General features: G+C 43.2%; 1 protein-coding gene across 1 annotated transcript; it reads right to left on the bottom strand.

Annotated features, from left to right (window-relative positions):
• CHMP4C (charged multivesicular body protein 4C) lies at positions 1 to 25,121 on the bottom strand (the record flags this gene model as incomplete). Its single annotated transcript, XM_080929477.1, has 5 exons — positions 1 to 686; positions 1,449 to 1,602; positions 4,052 to 4,166; positions 6,036 to 6,213; positions 24,932 to 25,121. 5 exons carry the CDS (start codon positions 25,119 to 25,121, stop codon positions 625 to 627), a joined length of 699 nt encoding a protein of 232 aa, XP_080785603.1. The 3' UTR covers positions 1 to 624.
• Positions 25,122 to 25,934: the final 813 nt, after the last annotated feature.

Below are 25,934 nucleotides of genomic sequence, written 5' to 3'. Positions count from 1 at the left end.
AAGAATGGACATTGCTGGAAATGGTCTGCGAATGTTCACACGACTTCCCGAGAGGTTGATCACGCCCCGGAGAGGTCCACTCAGCACAGTAAGCTATGGCTGCTTTCAGATATATGGGGAGATTCATCTGCTGCCCCACTCAAAGCTCAATCGGCATAATCAACGTCAATTAAAGTAAAGCTCCCTGAAGATTTCAGCTGCGAAACTCAACTGAAACTATATACAGACTCACTAGAACAAGTCTGTTCTAGCCGTGCATTTATTTTTACTGTGGGTGCCGGGGATGCACGCAGCTACCTTGTATTTACATAGATATTTCCCCCCAGTTACTCTAAGTATTCCTCAGGATGGCTTACATATATAATACACATTAAAAAATCAACTATAGGCTAGGACTAGAAACACAGTAGTAAATAAAGCAGCTACAGGAGTCCCAACTCCATCAATCTGGAAGGTTCTCCTGTAACACTACTGACCCCTTCCATCCCTGACTGTACCTTAACCGTTACTTAAAAGACAATAATTCATATAAAACGGGTCTCTGCTAATTTCTAAGCTTTGCAAAAGCATTTGTGTCTAGTGTGTAGTTCAATAATTTAGGCGTCAGTTTTTCTCCACTGAAGCTTAAGTGGCCCAAGCTGCCAGCTGCTTGAAGTCATCGTCTTCCTCTGCCCTCCTGGAAGATGCTAGAACAGAAGAATAAACAAAGTCAGGCACTAGTCTTAATCGGTCGTTAGTCACTGGCTGTCATTCTACTTCTAGCATGGGAAACGGGTAGGAATTTGCTGCTGTAAATATTAAATTGGTGAATTTATGGTTTTATCGCCCCCCCCCCGCCCCCCCGCAGTCTCACTCCCTGGATGCCACTCTAGTGTGGAGCCGAGCGCACGGACTTTGTCACGTAGTCTACAAGCCGTACTTTCCCTTCCCAGGCGGTTCACTTCCGCCCGCCCTGTTGCTTCTGTCCCGGGTGGTTACGACCATCCCAGCGTGTTTCTTTCCTCCACCACCCAGCACAAACGACTTCAAAACCCGATAGCTTTTATGCAGGTTTATATATTAAATTCTCAGTCTGCCAACCCTCTACACAATAACATCACATCCAATGGACAAAGATACAAACTGCTCTTCTATATGAGACAAAATGACCTACAGAAACCCTTAAAAATATTAATATCTACCTATTGCCACCAGGATCTAGATCCTCCTTTTCCAGCTCCATCTTGCTTCCCCCTCATCCCTTTTTCCCCTCCTCTTCCGGTCTCCTAGCCTTTCCCCGCCTACCTCTCTACTGTCCAATCATGTATCACCTTAACATAAATCTAAAGGAATTACATATAAAATGTGTTTATTAATACAATTCTGACATAAGTAAGTACTGAAAGAAACAGGCCTGGCTACTCCTTTGGGAACCTATGAGAATACAGGTCATGAGATGGATAACAGACCTGCTCGAGACCGGTGCACAGAGGAGGGCATGCTGGCCTTCCTACTGGGCTGTGCTGGGAAGGACGAGGAAGGCACTTTGGGAAGCTCCAGGCTTGTCATCTTCTTATTTAATTCTTCCTGCTCCAATTCCTCGAGTTCTGCCAGAAGCTCATCCTGAACACGGGAGAAAGGAAGAATTACAGAGCTAATGTTTCAGGAGGTGGGTTTCCCTAAATATAACAAGGAGAACATCTGCTACCGGATTGATATGTGGGAACCCAGTGACACGGAATATTTATTTTAAAACTAATCTTTTTTTTTTTTTTTTTTTTTTTTTTTGCAACGCTGAGCAATGATTAGAAATGAATATTTTGGGTTGTACAAATTTGTCGTAGTTAATCTTATAATACTTCAGTAAACAGCTATTCAAGTAACTTGTGCTGAATATATAATCTCCTCGGGTTCTGGAAATTCACACCGTAATTGTTAGTTTCCCAGTATGCTCATTTTTTTTTTCCTCTCCTGTTGAGAACTTCTGAAACTTTAATTAGAGGAAATAAATATTTATATTTGAGTTAACACTATTGAAAATAAAACAGGCATACCAAAAAAATATATTGTACAGAAACTGAAAAGAATAGCATAGCTCTTCTATCAAATCATCAAAGTCAATATAAATTGTGTGTTTAGGTGATGATGTTCACAGGGCTGGAGATGGAACACAGCAGTTCATGCTACACAAGCACTCTACCACTGAGCTTATGTACCCAGTCGATGTGTTTGTGTTAGTAAGACTTCAAAATTAGTGTAATATCTTTTTTTCTTTATAGTAGCTCCTCAAAGTCTGGCTTAACCGCAAAGCATCTTCTACCCTGTGCCTCTAAAACGCTGACATCAGCTGAGACCTCAAGGATGTGGGTCACCTCTTGCCTAGTCTAAGATAGGTCACACTCACCTAGCTTGGGAAGCCCTCCAGCAGACATCAGCCTGCCAGAAGTGAGTAGTAATCAAAACAAAATTTCATTCTACATCAGCGGCTGTCAGAGATAGAAACTGTAGAAAGACAGAAGGCAGAAAGAGAGACTTGGTCTGCCTTAGGCAGGACCATGTTTATTTACAGAAAGAGGGCATCTTTGTCACCCACATGTGTAAATGGGCAAATTGTCTACAGAAGATGGGATGTGGCACCCTTATAGGGGCAGAAAAGGCTAGACCATGTACATTACATTCCCTTCCATCTTTCTCAAGGGAAGCTGGGAAGTATAGTCCTTCAGCAGGGAACTATCAAAAAATATCTATCATAACTGCTATATATCCATCTGATTATTTATTCTCCCATCGTTCAACAGATTTATTGAGCTCTCATTTCCTGGGCAGAGCAAGGATAAATCAAGATGCTCTACATCAAAGGAGCCTAGGCTTGAATTTATGCACATATGCATGAATCTTGTATTTGTTTTGTTGCTGTTACTTGTTTTGAGATGAACTCTCTCTCTATAGCTCAGACCACCTTTGACTTCAAAGGTTGACCTTGAACTCACAACTCTCATGCACTTCTATATCCAGACAATGGTATTTTAGGCTTTGCAGGCCAGATACCTCCCTATTACCAGATCTTCTTTTTAAATTTCCTACAGATCAACAAAGTGCAAATTATCCTTAGAGGCTACACAAAAGTAGCCATGACTGATTGACTTATAGGCCATATTTGGCCAACACCTTATGTGTATTGTCTACATAATGCATGTGTAGCACATTTGCACCAGGTGCCAACAGAGGTCGGAAGAGGACATCAGATCCTATAGAATTTACAATATGGAGGATTTTGATCCAATCTGAACACTGGGAACAGAACGCCAGGTCCTCTGCAGAGGTTACAAGTCTTCTGAGCCTCTCCAGTCCCAGACCCAAACCATTTGTTGACATTACCAGTAGCAAACTGTCATTTTCTAAGACACCATAGGCCACATCTTGACTTGTTAAGACTCATCCTATCATATGACCTAGAAACAGGAAGCTGTGCTACTCTGTCCGTTGGGAATGTGCCTAACAATGTGCTAACCCTGGACATACATAGGGTGAATGGAATCACTAACCTCACTGTGGGCACCACCCGTGTGCAACTACAGTCTTCCTGGACTATGGGGCTGATTAATGCGAATGGAATGGGAGTGTAAATAGTCCCACTCCACAATTACACAATTACTTGTTTTATAGACTGAGTAATGAACAGAAGCAGCCTAACTCCTAATTTAACAGCCACAGAGCACCATCCATCTGCTACTTACAGAGTGACACCGTCTGCTCTGTTTGGCCAGATGTGAGAGCACATGATGCCTTATAATGGGACTATTTATACTCCAACCACTAAAAGTCACTAACTTTACATAATCACAGGCTGTTTGCTTTTTCCTTAATAGCTGGAGACCTAATTAAGAAGCTGTTTCCCAAACTAGTCATCTTTCCTTGAAATCAGCTACTAACACCTCATTTCCCTCCTTGAAAACTCAGTCCCAATACATACCATTTATCTGTTCAGCAATGAGCAAACTGTCTGCTCTAAGTGACAGGAAGCTGCCCTCTGCCCCAGCCACAGTTCCACATTCTTTAGCGGGGCACCTACCTCATCAAAGCCATCAGCAAACTGAACCCTTTGAGAAAATGCTTCTGAGATTTCTTGGGCAATATCCTGTTGCTCCGTGATGTCTTGCATCAAGTCATCAATTTTGTTGAGATCCCTGGAAAGCATTTTGTTGGGATTTTAGAATTTCGTCTTACAGTTATGAATCTAGGCTTAATTCCATATGAAAACCAGTTAATTTCACAGATACTCTTTAGTTACTTCAACTGTAACATAATTCGCAAGTCAAAACTTTAGTAATCCCATACGATCACGTGTGTTTCCAACAATACCTTCTACCTTCGAGAATCACTTGGAATAAAATAAATGTGATTAAAACATTATTTGTAGATTCATTTGTGAAGTGTATGTGGTAAAATATGTGTGGTGCCTCTATGTGGTTTGCTCCTTAATTTGCTGAAGACCACCATGACAGAGACCATAAGGCAGCTCTCAGCAGCTACCCCTGAAGCAAGTAAACGCTTGGACTTTCTATAGCAAAATAGCTCTGAAGCGCTTGCTCCTTGAAGGTTCTCCCCTATAGACAATGTATGGGAAGGGGCTGAATCAGAGGGATTTGACCCAGCGTGCCCTCACTGAGGCCACAACCTCAGCAAATGAGGGCAGGCAGGCCCAGGCTCAGGACAGCTGCTTAAAAGTTAGTCTCATGTTCCAGCTTGTTTTCATAACAGCGTTTCTGAACCATTCCTACAACCCAGAAACCAGGCCAGGCTGATTAGCTGGAAAGGAAGCAACAGGACCCTCCATTATTGAGTAACCTCAGTGCTGCAAGTTCGAACCCAATGGGACCCATCATTTCTCCAGCTTCTCGGGCCCTACCACTGTGAAAACTGAGAACTGGCACACTTTCCTAAGTGATCAAAAGGAATGCTTTCATCATTTGCCTACCACGTTTCATGTCCAATCCTTATTACAGTTGCAGTGAATGTATTTATTAAAGGGAATACAAGACATGTATGCGCAAAGTTTGGAACCGCGACTGAGCTTTTCTACAAAAGCACGCTCTTGTCTGACACTTCTAAGGGACCTGCAGACTCAGCCAGACTGTGCAATCCACTTCAGTCAGAATCCAGCTTACCACAGTGTGGGAGGCTGGGAGTCCAGCCACGCACTAACGATCACTGGGGTGCCAGAATGAAGCTTCCTGACGAGTTAGGAGGGCAAGAAGATGTTCTTGAAGAGGCCTTCGTAGCCCCAGGCACTACTGCCACCTCTTCCCATCCTCTGAAGCCATGTCTGTCCCTCAGCACTGGCTGCTCTCTCTTATGCTCTTAGACTCTCACTGTCCCTAGCCAGCAAAGGGTCAGGTCCCAGGTCTGCATACCCCAGTGTGGATGCAAACTGAATGCACCTTACTGATCTCAGCCTGTTGTTTGCACAGTGTTCACTCTGGAGCAGAAATTGTGCCAGGTCTATCTAACATCCCAGGGAGTTTCACAACAAGCAGAGGAAGCACAGGAACTCACCGCCGGGAAAACTGTGATCACAAGCAGAAAACTATAAATCCTGGTCCCTGTCATTAATACTTTGTCAGTGGTTTTTGAAATATGAGGACGTGTCAGTCCCAGCCTAGAGAACTTGGTTAAAAACAAAAGGTCTAATATCTGTCTTAGTTCATGGAGACTAGGGACCTGCACGTTCTTGACCAGCTTAGAGGATTCTGATTCCCAGCAAAGTCTGCCAACAGCTTATTCTATAGTTCTACCACCTTCGCTGATGTTGGCATTGTTAAAACTGTGGAATTACAGTTGAACTTCATAAATGAACTGAGAAATATTGAAGGCGTGATTCCATTTTTTTGTTCTTTTTCAACATTTATTTTTAATTTTGTCACCGTGAGTTTGAAACTACCTCTGAGGGTGCATTCCCTTCAATACCTCAGACAGCGGCCCCAGTTGTACCAAAATCGCCATACAATTTTAAAGACTCTTCTCAGCATTAAGGACAAGGAATCTGGGTCACTCACATGTTCTCGTGAACTGCTTTCATGGCCTTGGCAGCGAAGCCCATGTTCCGTAAGACCTCAGTGTTGGTGTGGGAATTCTCTAGCGCTTCTCGCTGGAACTCAATGGTGGAAAGGGTGCCGTCAATCTGAGTGAGCTGCTTCTCAAGCCTCTTCTTTCTTTTCAGTGCCTGCAAGGCAGCTAAATCAGGAAGAAATCAAGGTTTGTATCAGAAGAAACCGCTACACTTACTGAAGAGGCTCAGCCCAGACATGATGCACGGCCGCAAAGCTGTTGAAACCTGAAGACACAGAGCTCATGAAACAACCCGTAAAGGACACTTACGGGGAACATCTGTTGCCGAGTCTCTACACGAGCTATTCTCTCTCAAACACCCTGAGATTCTTTCTTCCAAGTGTAAGAGGATGGGAAGTCAACTTTCATATTCACAGAATATGCCACAGAAAATGCTTGTGCCAGTGCTGGATTTGGGAGAAAGCATCGGTTAAATAAATTAAGAAACGCCATACAATAAAAAGACAACCGCTGTTTACAAGAGGAAAGGAACTTAATCTAGCCTTGTTTTCTTAAAGGCTAATTTACCAAGATCCAAAGAAGTGACATGACTTGCTTGAAAGGCAGGCAGCTTCCAGAGGCTGGAACCTAAAGTTCTGAGCGGAACACCTTGATTTGAACTGAGCAGGCCCTAAGGTAGCAACTAACATGAGTGTCCAAGAGGCTGGAGTGCTGCTCAGGAGCTAGATGGCACTCTGGTGGGAGAACAGAGGGCTGCCTTCTGAGAAACAAGATCTGAATAATCTTCCCCCCTCGCTAGCTTCTCCCCCCACCCCTATCCCCGCCCTTTACCTGCCTCACCTGAAAGCCACAAAACCAAAGGGATCCTTTGGATTGCAACACCCAGTGAGATACTCTCCAAACAGGCTCAAAACATCCAGTTTGGCAAGGCATTTGGGGAAACACGAGATGAGGACAGTACGTGTGCAGTGCATAATGTACAGGTAAAATGATAACTAAACAGATTTGGCAAAGTGAAATAGTTTGTGCATTCAGAAGAAAGTGGGTTAGTATCAACAGCAAATGTCTGGGGGCTCCTAAGTCTGCTGTGGTCAATTTACTCTTGTAGATCTAATGGATTTGGTTATATATTCCAGTGGTCTGTTTTTTTTTTTTTTAAGATTTATTTATTTTATTTATATGACTGCACTGTTGCTGTCTTCAGACACACCAGAAGAGGGCATCAGATCCCATTACAGATGGCTGTGAGCCACCATGTGGTTGCTGGGAATTGAACTCAGGACCTCTGAAAGAGCAGTCAGTGCTCTTAACCACTGAACCACCTCTCCAGCCCTCCAGTGGTCTTTCACTGTGCAGAGACTCTCCCAGCCTTGACTCTTGGTGGTTTTCACTAGTGATTGTTGTGGCTCTTTCTCTCCCCCCTGGCTGCCTGCACCAGGCACCTGAGAGAAAACAAAGGCTTACTCTCTGAAATCCTCCACCCAGAGGAGGCAACGGAATCTAAGGCAGACATCTAAGAGAACGGTACAAGATCACACACTCTCTACCGATGCCATGTTTGTATCTGAATTCAGAACACACCTTGGTAGCAGGGACATGAATGGCTTTAGCATGGTTTGTGATTCCTCAGATGATGCAAATTAAAATGATCCCAAATGCAAACTGGCAAGCTGTGGCGCAGTATGAGACGGGAAGAGCCAAGCAAACAGTGAAAGGAATAAAGGAACATACAGACCAAACGAAGACACTCAGGACTGCAGAAGCCAGCGTCTGTGCTGGCCAAAGACAGGAGAGATTTTCAGTGGCTTTATTTGTAATGATTGGAAGTGTGTGTGTGTGTGTGTGTGTGAAAGATTAATAAACCACAAAACCTCTTGAGAACCCCTATTTTAAAATCTGCACCGTCCCCTTTTGTCCCTCCTGCCTTAGATTCCACTTGACATTACGCTTAATTAGCATTTTGGCCTTCTTTCCCTTATTATCCGCCTGAATGTGTTTATGCGAATCTCTGTTTCAAACTCAGTTTGTTAGCTTGTTTGGTTGTCCGTGAGACAGATTCTCATTTTGTAGCCCAGGCTGGCCTCAAACTCATGAATATCTTGCCCCAAATTCTACAGTCCTAGGATTTCAGGACTGCAAGACCATTCCTGGTTCAAAAAATTTAGAATACCTATTAGATTATTTATTAGCATATTAGTATATATTTGACAACTCACTCAATAGTTGCTACTTTAATGCATACCTTAGCCTCATTTACCGCAATAACTGATGTGCTACCTAATGTGATATTTTGTGCATTTCTGCCTATTCCACTTATCGGCCTCTGCTTTCCCTTTATGTGGGATGATAAATATCATCTTTGTTTTTTTCTTTGGTTAGCTGTACATGATACATTTAGTCCTCTGATGCAGATACTTGTATTGACATTTATTCCTGTATTTGTGAAGCTCTATAACCCTGTTGGAAAATCAGTGTTTCTGTGTTTTTGTTTGGAAATTAGATTCTCTTCTCATCAGTCTACAGTATCTAATTAAAAGGGTCGATAAACCCATCATTTCAGGATCTGAGGCAGGACTGTCAGAAATTTGAGGAAAGCCCAGGGTATCGTAGGCTGTTTCAAGACAGCCTGGTCTGCACAACAAGATCTTTTTATTCAAATACATTACTAGCATCATTTCAACTTTTAAAACTCCTGTTACCGCCCTATTAACCCTCATTTTCAGTCACTGACACTAAATGTAGTGTTTATTGGCTTGTTTTCTTTCTATTACTGCCTGTATCACACAGTGTTCTCGGTCTCAGATTTAAAATGTTTTTATCTGGAGTGAGTCTTTTGTTTAGGAAAGTATTCCTTCCCCCCTCCTCTCTCTTTCTCTCTCTCTCTCTGTCTCTCACATACACACCACACACACACCTGCATATGTAAACATTTAAAGGAGATATAAATTCTCTGAATACTTACAGGTCTGAAAATGTCTTCCCTGTATTTAAAAGTTGAACACTTATATAAATTCTTAAATACTCCTTCACTGAAACTATTTCGAAATCTTAATATTTCCACTGTCTTTGGGTAGTGACATCTCAGCAGTTCACTTAAAAACAAAGCCGGACAAATCTAATCAGCATGTCTGTATTTTTGACAGAGGTTCTAGGATGCCATCTTGACTTTGTTTGATGGCTTATTTTCAGCTGTATTCATTTCCGCTGATTTTTTATCTTTTATTTGTTGTGGGATTAGTTTTCATTTCTGTTTTATAAGTTAGCTCAGCAGTCAGTTCTCATCCACAGTGAGCACCTATAGTTTTTTTTTTTTAAAGAACATGGTTACAGGAAGACACGAGTTACCAAAGTATATAATTTGCTTGGTAAACTCCCATCCTCATTAAAGCACCTGGACAAACAACCCCATATACTACGTGGAACATTCCTTATGCCTCTGGCCATGACAGTTCTGTTGAGTCATGTGCATGTCTGAAGACCCCATTTCCTTTGTGGCAAGGTGCCTGAGAGACCTTGAAGGCCACTCATAGATGTGCTTATGGATACTCACGGTGCATTCTGATCACAGCTACTTCCTTGATAACGGAACACCCCTTTTTATCCCTCTCAATGTGTTTCCTTGCAGGAGACTTTCTGCCAGATCCACGTCAGAAACAACACTGTTTGAACTTGCTGAGATGGGGTCTTATGTGCCCCAGGATAGTACCAAGCTCCTGATCCTCCCGATTCTGCCCCCTGAAGTGCCATCAGTACCACCGGGCCTTCAAGCCTTCAATGGTGTTTTGAACTTCTAAGAATGTTTCTTAGCCTTCTAGTTGCTGATATGACGGCAGCATGGTCTTGCCTTACAGATGCAACAGCCTCCTCAATCTTGCTGTGCCCAAACTTTGATTTTTTAAAATTTATTCCCATTTGAAATGTAAATAAACAAAATAGCCAATTTAAAAAAAAAAAAACTTTTATCCCCAACATTTTCTCCCATCACTTGCTTTGCTGATTATGATACTTTTGATCCATACTTCTCTCAAAATTTTTATTGTCTTCTCCAGCTTCATATTTGTCAGTTAAAGATTACAGAATAGTATGCTGTGTGTCGTTAAGATATGAAATAGCTCCCGGAGAAGCTCCCAGTCAGCCATGCTATTCTGGAATGGTAGCGCATGCTTAATAAACAGCTGGTGATTCCTGCACTTGGGGCCAAAGGCTTTCTTCTGGGTTTGTGGTCTTTCAGTTTCTTTGCAGATGCTAAGGTTCCTCCCTGCTCCCCCTGCACACTGCTCAACCTGCCCAGCTGGGGGATGGGCTGTACCTAGGGTCTGCTATCTGTTTCCCTTTTGGAGATGCAATTTTCACATCTGGAGCCCTTGATAAGCAGCATATCCATTTTAATTACAGAACAGGTCTTACTTCTGCAACCTGACCTTTAGGGAATATTTAATACTAATTTTTTTTAATTAGCTTGTCTAAAGTCCTTGTTATAATATCACACTTAAGTAGGGCTGAGCACATGAATGACCAGGCTTGAAGAGAGACTCTCACAGTGAGAGAGGCCAGATGACCCTCTTCTTATCACTCAGTGCATAAATTCCAGACTACTCTTGGACTATGACACTGGTCTGTGGTCATTTACAAAGCCTGTGCCTAGTTATAAGCGCTTCGAAAAGAGATAGAGCTCTTTGGGGGGAGGGGAGGTGTATTTAATTAATGTATGAGTATACTGCTGATATCTTCAAATATACCAGAAGAGGGCATCCTATGCCTTTTCAGATAGTAGTTGAGCTACTACCATGTGATTGCTGAGAATTGAACTCTAGGAAGAGCAGTCACTGGTCTTAACCACTGATCCATCTCTCCAACCCAAAATGGAGCTCTTTATAAGCCTATTTTCTCAGCATCTGCCCCAGTTGAAGGCATATAATTAACAAAATATGAAACAAAAACTAAGAATTCTCATATGTTTCAGGATGGGGGTTTGAATAAGAATGGCCCTATGAGCTCAAATATTTAGATACTTAGTCACCACAGAGTGGAACTGTTTGAAAGGATCAGAAGGATTAGGAGGTGTGGCCTTGTTAGAGGAAGTATGTCAATGGGGGTGGGCTTTGAGGTTGCAAAAGCCCATGGCAAGCCCAGTTTCTTTCTTTCTGCCTTAGGATTAGGGTGTAGAATCTCAGGCTATGTGCTGCCAAGTTCCCCATCATAGAGTAAGCCTCTGAAATTATAAGCCAGCCCCATCCAACGCTTTATTCATAAGAGTCACTTTGGTCATTGTGTCTTATCACATCAATAGAAAAGTGACTATGGCAGCCAGACTGGGGTTAAGTAATTTATGAGACTGAAGTTCCTGGATTTAATCATCAAAGAATACCAAGAGAAAGCAATAGTATCAGCCTTCCAGGAGGTACACAGAAACAGAATTAATTGGAAAATGCCACAACTTTCTGAATCTATATAATAACACAATACCATGGAAAATGTATGGCCCTCAAGCCTGGAGTGTGAGTTTTCTATGACTTGGCAAATACCTACTCTTGGGAAAGTCATTCCCTCGGTTCAAAGTTCAGTTTGGGAGTCTAGGGAATCAAGGAATGTCTTAGTCAGGGTTTTTATCCCTGCACAAACATTATGACCAAGAAGCAAGTTGGGGAAGAAAAGGTTTATTCAGCTTACACTTCCACATTGCTGTTCATCACCAAAGGAAATCAGGAGTGGAACTCAAGCAGGTCAGGAAGCAGGAGCTGATGCAGAGGCCATGGAGGGAATGTCACTTACTGGCTTGCCCCCCCTGACTTGCTCACCCTGCTTTCTTATAGAACCCAGGTCTACCAGCCCAGGGAATGGCACCACCCACAACAAGCTGGTCCCTCCCCACTTGATCACTAGTTGAGAAGATGCCTTACAGCTGGATCTCATGGAGGCATTTCCTCACCTGAGGCTCCTTTCTCTGTGATAACTCCAGCCTGTGTCAAATTGACACAAAACCAACCAGTACAAGGAATTCATGTTACATTTTGAGACCACTATATATACTCCTTAACTAAATAATAGTTATCTATAGAACATTTCCCAATAATGAGTTTGTACATCTTATTTATAATTACAGAATAATAAACTACCCATTGCTTCTAGGATAACTTCCAACATGAGCACAATATAATAAAACATCTCCATATTCCCATAAGCACAACAAACAGTAAAGTATCCCAAGAAGCTCCATTTTACATGTACATCTCTACCCAACATTCTGGAAGCAGCATGTCACCCTTATCTGTCTGGTTCAGGGTCTATGCTTATTAAAAACAGCAACATGTATAGCCAAAAAGTTATCCTTTATTTTTTAATGAAATGTTTAAGCTCCCATTAATAATTAGTGACATGTTTACTTTTTTTTTTAAATCTACAGATTACACAGATTACTCTTGAAAATCAGGAAATACAATTTGGTACAAGAGAAGCTTTGTGATCTGTGCCAAGACTTAATCCTACCTCAGCTCCTTAATAACTTGGGTGTATATTGACCTAGATGTAGTGCGACCTTCTCTCTTCTCTCCCAGATGATAAAGAGCCACACCCAGAGGACAGCAGAACACTGTGCTCTGGAACTCATGCTTTTAAATCTCTGGCTTCATGTAAACTGTGTGGTTCATGGAGAAACACATCCAGCCGGTAGACATTTTGCTAATAAGTATAGAAAATGCCTACTGTGGTGTCTGAACAATAAGATTTTGATCATAATGCTCATTTCCTTCACATATAGTCAGAATCCCAGACATGAACCTACAAGATATAACAACCAGCCTTGCATCTGTTACTTATCAGACATGATTTTATTTTATTTGGAAAGTGCACACTCTGTGTGTGTGTGGAGGTCAGAACATAGTTTTCGAGAGTCAGTTCTCATCCTGCAGCTTGTTGAGGCAAGACTGCTCTCTGTTCCTGACACTAGGCAACAGACTGATGCAGGCTGGCTCACCTGACCCTCCTCTCTGCTTCACATTCCAACATAGAGGCAGCCACAGCCTAAGCTAACATATGGCTTCTTGCTTTCGAAACACTTGGGAGAAATGTGAAAATTTACAGTTGGCATCTCAGCTCCACACTATAATTCCTGATTCTGAAAACTACAAATTGGCCTAAGACAGAGTCCCAAACTCAGAAATCAAAAGGAAATGAAGAAGGGTGAAGTCATTGAAAAGGCCAGCTTTGTTTTCTCTCTTGTGAGAGAGTAAAAAGATGATGTAATGGTAATAACAGTGAAGATGATGATGATGAAAATAGGGCCACAGTGGCAGGAAATGGCACTAGACACAAGCCCCCAGCTGAGAATATCAAGAAGAATTGGGACCCAGTGGTGTTCAAGTATAGCTCTGTTTTAGAAGATGTAGCACAGTTGGCTCCATCCACTGAGGCCACGCAGCCATGTGTTCCAAAGAAGCAAGACACCTAGATGTGCTTTCAGAATAGAAATTTGAACTGTTTATCCTAATGCCATGTGAATAAAGCCAACAGCTTCTGCCTGGTTGAATCCTCTCCCAAGACTCTTGAAGACCACTGTGGCTTTTCTCACCTTAAAGTTTCTCCCAGGTAATAAGACAAGGCTGTCAGTCCTCAACAGCCAAGAACTAGGTCTCCCCATGAGATGCTTGTACATGAAGCAATGGTGCCCCAGATGCAGCCTTGACTTTGGCTCCATGAATGATTTGAGAGAGAAGCAGCTGTCCTTTGTCTCAGGGGCAAACTGGTGCTATAAAGCAAACATTAATCTGGTTTGGCAAAGGACACATTCAGAACCATGTAATTTAACTCACTTTGAAGGTATAATTCAATCTTCCAACCTCCTGCGTGTGCTGTTGAGCAGCTGCTGAGACCTGGACAACATTCGATCTACAACAAAGACATCAATTGTAGTCTGTTCTGTGTGAGAAACAGCCAGAGGCTTCTCTCCTCCCTTAACAATATACCCTCAGCTGGGGAGCTGCAGAACTGTAAGTGAGCTGCTGGAACATTTCAACTACTCACTATGGCTGAAATGTAAGAATTAGCCACGCAATCCATAATTAAAACAGACCTTTATAATGTCAGTCTACCAAGTCGTCAAAGAAGGAAGGCTTTCCACAATCCACATCACATAATTCAAGACAGCACAAAGAATTGCCACTTCATTGTTTATAAGTAAGACAACTTAGTTTTAAAGTTTAATCTATTCCCTCCATCCAAGGTGTATAAATGGTGCCATTGTTAAACCAGAAGAACCTTGGAGGAGCTGACAAACGCAGCCAACAGTTAACCTTTCTGTGACTATACACAAGAATATGGTTGTCTCTTGCTCAGGAGTGGCCGAGAAGAACTAAACAACAAGCTCCTAAAGCTCAGCCAAGTTATGAGTGCGCTCAAGAGACAGATGTCACCTATAAGTGATTATGCCATCTTCCCATTTTATTGGAAAGTCTCATGACAATGTTTAATATAAGTCCTGTTCTTACACATATGCAAATTATCCGTTAGTGGTGGTAGACAGCTTTGGTTCACACAATACAGTTTACACACTTCTGTTCAAAGTCTGGACTTTTACACTTTCAAAAACATGTTCATCCGTTTCAGTCTCTTAAGTACCTGCTGAGTATAGACCACATGCCTGGCACTGTTAGACTTGGAAGGACAAAGAAATAAGGTGACTAGTTCAGGAAAACATGAAATGGTCACCTAAACCATACACATTTATTCTGGATGGGGTGGGGCTCAGTGAGAGAGGATTTGTGAAGTACTTTGAAGGCCCTATGGAAAAATAGGATATGTGCTATGTAATGTGCACTGTGCCCACAGATACTAACAGGTTTAAATTACATTTGCTCTCTAGTGGGTAGAGAAGATACAAATGAGAAAAATAAGAGAGAACTACAAAGCACACAAATATTCCAAAGCCCTGTACACATATATTCAACATGCGGATCGATAGATGTATCAAAGCCCTATGCACATACACTCAACATGGAGACCGATAAAATGTATGACTTCTGCCCAGTGCAATCACAGACCAACGTGAACTTTCTGGCTTGGATATATGGGACACCAGGGACTATATACCTTGAATATCAGCAAATCACAACAGTTGTTTCCTATGTATAACCTCCATATTTTAAGGGGTCTCTTCAGTAGTAAATGTCATAAAGACTGTAAACAGCAAGCTAAAAAAAATAGCTAGCCCACAACAGTGATGTATAGGATTGTGTAATGGGGGTGATAGAGAAAAGAGAATGAACCTAGAAAAATAAACAGTATTCTGAGGCAGCATCCCTTGGAAGTGGTCTATTCTGTAAGCAAGCCACTAACTCCAAACCAAACCTTGTGTTTTAAAATACACAAAGTTGATTGATAATATTGATCAATATCCCACAGTATCAACAGTTAGGAAGCCAAGTTGAGCAGTATGTTCTCCCTTCTTCAGGGAGGGGGACAGGGAGCACAAACGGACCAAGACACTTGAAATTGCCTTCAGATAAAAATGAAGCTTCTGCCCTCATTCGAGATCAGACCATTCTAGCACCGGAGGATCATGGGAGAGAATCTTGGAGGAGATAAATCTAAGAGAGGAAGTTCATGATTCAGAAAAATGCTGCTGACCTCTAGTCCTCAATGATGCCAGCACAAAAGATGAATTTCAAATGCCCAGTAAAACTTGCATTTCTTATCATTAACTCCTTAAGAGGTCAATTACCAAGCAGGTGAGTACTCAGTTACTAGAGTTACTAGAGCAACACACAAACATATTCATCAGAATCTACTTGATATTCTTTGTAAAAAAGCCCATTAATTGTTTGACTCCAGGCAGAACATGTAAGTAATTCTGAACTGTTTATTTTTATTTGCTGCCTGCGTTATTTATAACCTCACAAATTAGTCAACGTTATGGATCAGTTATGACTTAAAATGTAGGGAAACTGTGTGGGTGTGAAACTAGTGACTATTACCGGAAGGTCTCAGGATTAGCAACTGTGCTTGACTTCACAGGGGAGAGATGTAATTTGTTTGGCTATATATAACTCATTTCATGCAATTATTTTATACATATCGAATATGGTTCCCTATTCCCTATTGTAAAAAGTATGAGAAATTAGAGTTTTAAAATCCAAAATGTGCATCAAGGACCTGATTATAATTTCATCAGCAGGGGCTGGAGAGATGGTTCAGTGGTTAAGAGACCTGGCTGCTCTCCCAGAAGGCCAGGGTTCAATTCCCAGCACTCAGTGACACACAGTCAACTCCAGATTCAGATGGCACCTGTGGCCTCTGCAGACGAACGGCATGTGCTTCACAGGCAAACTACCCATACATGTAAAGTAAAAACATGTCACAATAATCATAACTTTATTATCCTAAATTTCTATTCAAGCCTTGTAAAAACATATAAGCCTTATTTTATCTATGGTAGATATTAAAATTTAATTTTTTAAATCAAGACTTTAACTTATTATTATTATTATTTAATCTTTTTTTTATCCCCCTCTAGGTCTGCCCTCTGACAGTTCCTCATCCCATACCTCCTCCTCCTCCCTGCTCCCATCTCCTCCCCACCCCCATACCCCCACCCACCAGACCTCCCACTCCCTGGGCCCCCAAGTCTCTCTCGGGTTAGGTGCATCTTCTCTCACTGAGGCGGTCCTCTGCTGTATATGTGTCAGGAGCCTCATGTCAGCTGGTGTACGCTGCCTGACTGGCGGTCAGCAAGACTTTAACTTCTAATGTAAGATTTTCAGCTCTAACAGAGACCGGCTCCCTTTTCTCTCCTGTAATTTCAAAGATCACTATTTTTGAATGCTTGTTTCGGTGTTTTCTTTCCTGGGTGGTGATTAACTGTTGGTATTTTAAGTCAAAAGCAGGCTAGATTAAGGAAGAGATGAGGGAGGCTGCACAGAGCTGTAACAGTAAGAGCTCCTCCCTTCCTAAAGCACCTACTGATCTCCCAGCTGCTCAATGGAAACGCCTTCAAGTCAGAAATGCCTGAAAGGTACTTAGCAGCGACTGACAGTCAGGGGTGCAGAGGTTAAGTTCCTGTCACTGTAAAGAAGACCTTATGGTTTTAGAATGCATCCTAAATAGGTCCTTTCAAGTAATTCCTTATGCACATCAGCTGTATGAGGGAAACAACTAAAGTCTGTGTGCAAGAGAACCCAATCAGGAAATGGCTTATTTCTGCATTATGCTTGCTTCCCCACCCCCACCCCTTCCTCCTTTCTCAAACTTTGAAACCAACTATGGATTTTCTAGAAAGGACTTCTACCAAATAATAACCAGAAAAAGAGAAACAAAAAAAAATAATAATAAATACCCAAAACCAAACAAATGAACTATCAAACCCATCCTCTGCAAAATGCTAACTTTACTAAGGCAAATATCTCACTAATATGTTTAAAAATCCCCGATATTGCCTGGTATTTTAAATATCTATGTAATCTTATCCCTTAAATGTACTACAAGCAAGAAAAAAGTGGCCCCCTAGGCTCATATATTTGGATGTTTGGTTCACAGTTGGTGGAACTGTTTAGGGAAGATTAGGAAGTATGGTCTTGTTAAAGGGGGTTTCTTACAGGGAATAGCTTTGAGGTTTCAAAAGCCCTCACCAGGCCCAGGCCTTGCATGCTTTGTGTCTTGCCTATGGATGAAGATGAAGGTATCAGCTACTGGTCCAGTGGCCTGCCTGTCTGGCACCATACACCTCACTGTACTACCCTCTGAAACTGTAAGCAAGCCCCTGATTAAATGATTCTATCTAGATAATAAGCAACCAGTGACCAACCCAAACTAAGGCCCATCCCATGGGCAAGAACCAACCCCTGACACTAGTAATGATACTGCTATGTTTGCAGACAGGAGCCCAGCATAGCTGTCCTCTGAGAGGCTCCACCCAGCAGCCAATGGAAACAGATGCAGAGACCCACAGCCAAACATAAAAAGAAACTCGGGCAGTCTTGTGGAAGAGTTGAGGGAAGGATTGAGGGACCCAAAGAGGACAGGAACTCCACAGGAAGACCAATAGAGTCAACTAACCTGAACCTCTGGAAGCTCTCAAAGAGTGAGCACAGGCTGGACCTACGCCTTCCACATATGTAGCAGATGTGTAGCTTGGTCTTCATGTGGGTCCCCCAACAACTGGAGCAAGGGATCCCGTTCCCCTAACTGGGCCACCTTGCCTCACCTTAGTAGGAGAGAATGTGACTAGATGTTTCAGGGGTTGGGGGTGTGGTATTCAGAGGAAGCCTTTTCCTTCTCAGAGGAGAAGGGGAGGGGACAATGGGTGAAGAAGCTCTATTGCAGGGGGTGGGGGTGAACTGGGAAGAAAGGGGTTGGTATTGGGATGTAAAGTGAATAAATTAATTAATTAATAAAAATTATTATATCTATAAGTGCCGTGCTCATGGTGTCACTTCACAACAATAGATCAATAACTAAAACAATCACCAAAATAGATCACTTATGACCACTTCAAAACTGATATACAAAGCAAGAATCATAAACTCAAAAACCTAAGTATTTGGTAGCTTGCCTTTAAGGTCATTGTCTAGAACAGAGTTTTCTGATATGCAGCTGTCTGGAGTAAGTAGTTCTGAATGCCAACAAATGCAATAGAGTCACCAAGTACACCCATGAGTGTCTCATAGTAGCCTCTGCCACAGCTTCTCCAAAGTGTTTATTACAGTGCAATCACAGTCGCTTGTAGGTTTATGTTAAGGTGACACATGATGGGACAGTGGAGAGGTAGGCAGAGAAAGAGGCTGGAGGAGCGGGAGAGAGGGAGAATAGATGAGTCCTGAGGAAAGGAAGGAAGCCAACATGCATGTTTCTCTCGGCATATCTCTAGCTTGATGAAGTTGTCATGATTATTTCTAAGGGTTTCTATGGGTCTAATTTATCTCATATAGATGGGCAGTTTGTATCTTTGTCTGCTGATTGTAAGCTTAATGTGTGGAGGGTTTGTGAATTGAGAATTTAACATATGAACCTGTTTGATAAGTTGATGGTTGTAGAGTCATGCTTTTACTGGGCCTGTGTAATGAGATGTGTGGGTACCAGGCTTGGAAACTAACCACTTAGGAGATTGTACTACAACTCCGCACTGGAGTGGCTACCGGCATGGCTCCTTTTTAATATTTACCACAGCAGTTGGTAATATATTTTCCACCTAATTCTGGCTAAAATCAATACAATGCCAAGCAATACAAATCAAAGAAAATTATATATATGTGTGTGTGTGTGTGTGTGTGTGTGTGTAAATAGAAATGCCATAGTGAATCCTATTAGTTTGAACAATTAATGGGCATTAAATAATAGGAAGCAAGCAATAGTAGTCAGTCCCTCCAATTTAGTGGCTCACTGAATAATAAGTCATAGGTTCTTAAGTTTGGTTGGGACCACAATCACTGACTATGTCTCAGATTCAGAGTGTGCAATCTACCAAGCAGCTCCTAAATTAAAATCTCCAGGGAGTTCCTGAGAATGAACATTTTAGTAAATACCCAGAAAAAATATCAATGCCATGGCCCAAGAGCCACACACTCTGTCTTCAGAAAGGAGGTCAGCGGGTAAGCTACCTCTCCCAGGAGGCTTTCCCCATGCCCCTTGGATTTACGGCTGTCTCACTTTACCCGAGCTGTGCTGGCATTCAAGCAGCTGACTCTTCTTACATCAAAGTCTCTCTGGTCCCCTGCGTTTGAGGTGGAGGAAGTCATTAAAGATAACTATAGTAAAAAGTTAAATCAACCACACAGAAGAGAAGACTCCTCCCACTGAGATAAGAATAGGCTGGGAACAAAGTCCCACTCCATATGGAATCCGTCCCAGTGTGTTGGTACACAGAGCAACTACTCTCCGCGCACACACACAGCCTTGGCAATATCACGTTTGCATCTAGATTCCAAAACAGAATCCAACCTTGTCCATTCACAACCCAGGCTCTCAACTGAGACTGAGAACTCTGCCTTGGAAACTCATTTTCCCAAACAGACCCCTGGGGAGAAGAGCAAATGGTTCCGGCACCCAGATTCACTGAAATCATGTCTGCCACTGAAAAGGAATTTTTTCCCCCTAAATCTGCTTACCCTGTTTTTCCTATCAACACACTCAATGCCTAAGGCCTATAGCTAAGCCCAGACTGAATCCACACCTTCTCACTTGGAGTTCCTGCTCCGCATGTGTGACTTGGGGCCCGGGCATTTCACTAGCCTGTCTCCAGGCCCAGCATAGTAAGCCAGCCTTAGCACAAGGGAAGTCTTCAAGGGAATGGAATTGGGAAAGTTGAGGAAAGGGGGACTTGGAGAGGTGACTGCTGTCCTCAAATAGATGAAAGGAGATGGAGATTTACGTAATGCTGTTCTGGAAGGAAAATCCGAGCTGATTCCAACTTGGAAAAAATCGTTACAGACACGGGGCTGATATTCACATTCCACTGAATGTTCTTCACGGTGATGTCGCTCAACCACACAGCGCCAGGGATCTATGTTCTCTCGGCCATATGAGAAGCCACTAGACGGGCCAATGGACTGGTCTGAGAACAACAGAGCTGCAGAGTTACAGGAAGAACTACAAATCAAAGCAGGGCTGACTGCTCTGAAGCCCAGGCTGGGAAGGATAGCACCCAGCACTCTTAACCGTAACAATTACATTGCCGTACTGCATCCCAGCCGTATTGCATCCCAGCCATCTATCTGGGATGACATAAAAAACACCTCAAGAAGAAATAAAAACAGACACCTCTACGGGGTGGGGCCAAACCAACAAGTCAGCACTGGTTTGAAGTGTGCTAAGCATCAAGAGTTAGGGTGCTTACCCTATCTCAAAGAATATTTATTGCTCTTGAGTCCGGAGATGGGGAAAGGACCTGGGAAACTGGGAAGAGGGAGAGACCTAGATTTTCAACTCCATTAACAGGAGAAAATTACATTGGACTTAGATTTCCAATAGACTTCCACCCAGGGCAGAAGAACTGGAAACCCTCTTTTGAAAACCCAATACTTGAGTCCAGTTCCAAGCAGTTAGAGCAGAATCTCTGGGGTGGGAACTGCTGTCCGGGAAGCCTCAGTAAACAGACAGGACCATACACTGCTCTCAGTGACATTGGCAGAGAAGTAAGGAAAGGGTAAAGCGACGTAGAATAAGTCTGCTTTTGCCCAAAACAGATCACTAGGTACAAAGCAAGAGTTGTAGCAATCTGAATAAACTGTACTTATACATCTCAGGCTTCCTGAAGTTTTTAATTAAATTCTAAATCTTGCTCCAGCTGTCTCCTCTTTAGGACCACCGGCTCCTTGACATCGTGACACTGCAGAGGCCACGTGGCTGTGTGCACTTCACACTCTTTCTCAGACACGGTAAATGACAACCTCTAGAGAAGTTTGAGGCCAGAGGTGAGAGTTAGCCACTGCGCATTTCCTTACGGGTAGTTATAATTCAACCAGTTTTCATGAAAAATGGATCAGTATGTATGTTGCTGAACAAATATTCAGTAGTAAGTTGGCAAAGCAACTTGTTTATCTGATTTACGAGATCGGTGAAGCTCCAACTCTTGTCCTTCCGGGTGCCCTGGTAGATCATGTTTACAATCCTGAAGCAGGCAGTGACAGTCCCTGGATTATGCCCTACGGAAGGAACATTCCATCAGAATCCGCCTCCATCAGCGACCAGACACTATGCCTGATTTGAGATCAAATAGGTACCATGTTGATATTTACTTATAGGTCCAAATGATTCCCATCTCCTGCCCAAACCTGGGGGACTGAAAAGTACCCCTAAACCACTGTAGTCAACCCACATAGAGTATTTGTAATTTCAGCAGTCAGATCCATTTTTGACATGTATTTCACTTATCTAAAAGCTAACACACCTTTAATCCCAGCACAAAGGAGGCAGAGGTGGGTGGATCTCTGTGAGTTCAAGGCCAGCCGGATCTATGAAGCAAGTTCCGAAGCATCCAGGGTTGTTACACAGAGAAACCGTGTCTTGAAAAACCCACGAAATACACATACACACATACATACATACGTACATTCATAAATACATACATGCATTCATACATAGTAGCCAGAACTGGTGATGCATGATCTCAGAACTTGTAGTGCAGGGGCAGCAGAGGTCTTTGAGTTCAAGGCCAGCCTGGTCAGTCCGAACTACAGTGATGTCCATTAAACTTAATAACTTAGGATTTGATATCCAAAGCGCTGGTAAATTGGAGGGACTATTTCCTTCCTATTCTCTCTTTTTCTGTTGTCATTCGGAAACCTGAGTGAGAAATATCTACTTCCGTCCTCTGTTCACTTCAGAAGAAACATTTCAGGAGCTTCTCATGGGACCTTATTAGCACCCTCAATTCATTATGGACATTCTTATGGTCATTATGATACAAATTATTTGGCATTGTAGTTCGGTGATTGGGTTTCAGAGCAGTCTAGCCTGTTTAGTTATTGTCTATACTGTCATCAAATTCTAGGTCTAAATAAATAAGTAAGTAAGAAAGTAAGTAAGTAAATAAATAAATAAATAAATAGTTACCCATTTCACCAATAAAATTCCCTTTGGGTATTCAAAATGCTATCTGTGTTCCTGTTGTGGACATTCATCACTGAAGAACTTGTGGTTTCTGGTATAATACTACCTGGCCACTCAGGTAGGATGCTTACTTGACACATTAGATGGCCATCTATGGAAGGGAAGCTTCAACTGAGAACGCATTGTGTCTCTAAGGTTACAGAGTAAATTACAGCTAATCTAGCAGTGCCGTGTCGTACACAGGATCCACTCAGTGCTCATTATTGTGGGTCTTGTTCTCCTATATATCTGAAAGTATCCTTAGCAGCTAATGGAAGGGAATGGCTGTGTGTCTATGGAGTTATCTGGTTGATTTGGGAGACACAATGCTATTGATGGTGCTTCTAATGCATAGGCCCGTGACTAAATTCGTTCCATAGCTTATATGAAAGATGGTCTCATGCAAGCCAGCCTCCGCTTATTCCCAGGGCCACTCACTGGAGCCCAAGCCTGGGCTAACAACATTGAACTTACATATCTAAGTGATGACTCAATTTTTTTGCTCCAATTTACTGCTTGCTCACAGTGCATATGTAACTTCCCCAATGTAAGGAAGATGGGTTGGTACTCGGCATTCTCTCTGAATGTTTTGTCCTTGTTTACCACGTAAGCTTGTGATACGCCTTGGGGCACCTCCACATCTTTACAAATTCCTAGAAGTAGATGTTCAAGTTCTCATCTTATTAAATAGACATTTGCTGAGTTACCACTGGAAACAAAGGAACACACAGTCCCAAACCAATGACCAGGTGTCCGTGTTGTGACAGACACTCGGCAAGTCTTCGGAGTGCACGGCGAGCCCAGGAGGAGGAGTGGAGTCTCAGCACTGACTTTTCAGCCAGCTATAATGACATGGTTTCTGTTAGAAAAATGTCACCAAATAAGTTCCCAAAATATTTTCAACATGGAATAAAAATAGAAACCAGTCCTTAACTCGGAGCCATGTTGTACTGTGGCTAAAGTCACAGGCCCTAGCAGAGAAGAATAAGACTTGGCCTTTTTGTCACGGTAACAAGAGCGTGTATTTCCAGGTCCAGTTTTATAAGAAGATGCAGAGCCAAGGCCATCTCCCAGAGACGTCACTGCTTTCCCAGGATGAACAAGAGTGTCATCAGGATGAGCTAATTCTTCCCAGGGCTTCACTGTGACTAACCTGGACTGAGGGTGTGACATTTGCCAGGCATGCATGGGGTGCTGGGTTCTGCCCTTGGTACCCACAAGACCATGGAAGATGAAAAGGAGAGATGGGGGAATGATGGGAGGAAAACCGTTCCTTCCACAAACCATTTATGGTGAAGAAGCCAGACATAGGGTCCCAAATATTCAAAGTTCGTCAGTAAGCAAAGCCATTCATTGCCACTTCCGGTGTGGGGGCGCGCGTGGTTGGGGGGGCCATCACTGCCCTGGAATTAAGAGCTAACCACTTCATCTCCTCCCTGGGTTTGCATGCCCAGAGCACCGATGTGTGCTGCTTACAGAGAGAGAGAGAGCACTATTGCTACACAAACCAATGAACTCTGACAAAGAGCAAAAGGTTCAAGGTGTGACAGGCTTCTCCAGGAGTCACTGCTGACTCAAAGTCCTTTGTGTGCGTACTAAAAGCCAGATAGGAAACTTAATGTTTAATTCCTTGATTCTGCTCTTTAAGACTGCAAACTGAAGCCTCCTGTAGAACAAGAGCAAGATAAGCCGGACCGTCATAGACCACGCTCCACCAGAGACTTATCTACACACACACTGTATGTGTGACTTGAACAAACATACGGGAGAAAATTGGTCTGTAATGGAGTCAGCAGAGCTGGGCTGGGAAGTGGTGAGCCAAGGGTGAAGCCCAAGTGGGTGCCAGAAAACATACTCGCAAGTTAAACTTCCTTTGAATGCAATATTCTTAAGACCAAACTGATGAGCAAAATATCACATTAAAAAAAAAAAAAAAGAACTTTAACAAAGAAGTACCATTAAAACCCAAGACATGAGTTCAAGACAAGAAAGAAATGACCGGTAATATTCATCTTGACTTTAAAGTTTTGACTCCAGGCTCGTCGTGGAATGATTTTGGGTCATTTAAATATTACATACAAAGGTTGCTCGTCACGATTACTAGAATTTTTGGCGCTTAAACCTACTGCCGACAGCCTGGCAAGTGCCTAGCTCAGCTCATTTCAATCACCAGGCCCTGGGGGGTCAGGTTGGTTCCTCAATAGGCAAACCGGCCCGGCCTGGAGGAACACAGACTCCAAAACGAAGATTGTCCCCAGGGAAGGGCTGGGAGTGGGTGAGAGCGGCTCGGCCTGGGGGCGCAGCCTACCTCGCTTGTTCTGGGAGCCGTGCTTCTTGGCTAGGGCGAGCTCCCTCTGGATTCTGTTCTCCAGGTACTCCTGTCTCTTGGCCAGCATCTCCTCGGTCTCCCGGAGGCGAGCCAGGGCCTCCTGGGCGCTGGGAGCCGCGCGGGACCGGGAGGAGCGAGACCCTTTGAAGAACTTGCCCAACTTGCTCATGGCTGAGCAGTGTGGGGAGAGCGTCCCAGAGCTCCGGAGACAGGTGAGCCACACTCAGAGCTGACAAAGCTCCCGGGAATCAACAAGTTGTTTCGGCAGGTGACACCCACTCCCGGGCATTTCCTGGCCGGGCTCGGCCCCGCCCTTGAATAGCCACCCGGGAGGGCGTAGGGCAGCCGGCGCCACCGCCCTCTGGACGTCAGGGAACCGAGAAAAGTTGGCTAGGAGTGAGGGATTGCTTTATCTACACTAGGAGAAAGTGGCTCAGAGAAGAAAAGCAGATCAGGTTCCAAGGGTGTCTGGCCAGGCCGGAAAGACGCGCATGCAGGTGGCATAAGTAAGGTGCTCTTTTGAGAGTGTGAGAGAGTTCAGTGTTCCTGTCTCCAATCTCTTTTCTTACGAACAACAATATTCTGTCATGTTCCTCTGAGTTCGTGTCCTATCCAGGACACCGACTCCCCCACCATGAAGGTGTGGGCACAGCAGAGGCTGTGCTGGCGGCTAGGCTGGCCTCTGCATGTGTACAGTCTGGTACGCTGATGTGTGCTCAGTGATCTTCACAAGACTTCAAGTAGGTAGAAGATGGTGACCACCTCTAACAGGACATCTGTGTGTGTTTGATGGTCATATTCGTTTCTGTTATTAGGAGTACCAATTGTGTACAGGATGCCTGCTGTGTATCTGAACCTTAAATGGGGCTACTCTTGTGTTTGGATCTTTGTCAAACACCTTTACATGGCTATCCAAGAAACAGAAAATAGAAAATACCCTGGAGAAGATAGATGGTCTTTCCTCCATGGTGGGTTTATCTGC

Source organism: Micromys minutus (assembly GCF_963924665.1).
Source record: "Micromys minutus genome assembly, chromosome: 15".
NCBI lineage: Eukaryota > Metazoa > Chordata > Mammalia > Rodentia > Muridae > Micromys > Micromys minutus.
This window is presented reverse-complemented; position numbering and strand designations above follow the sequence as displayed.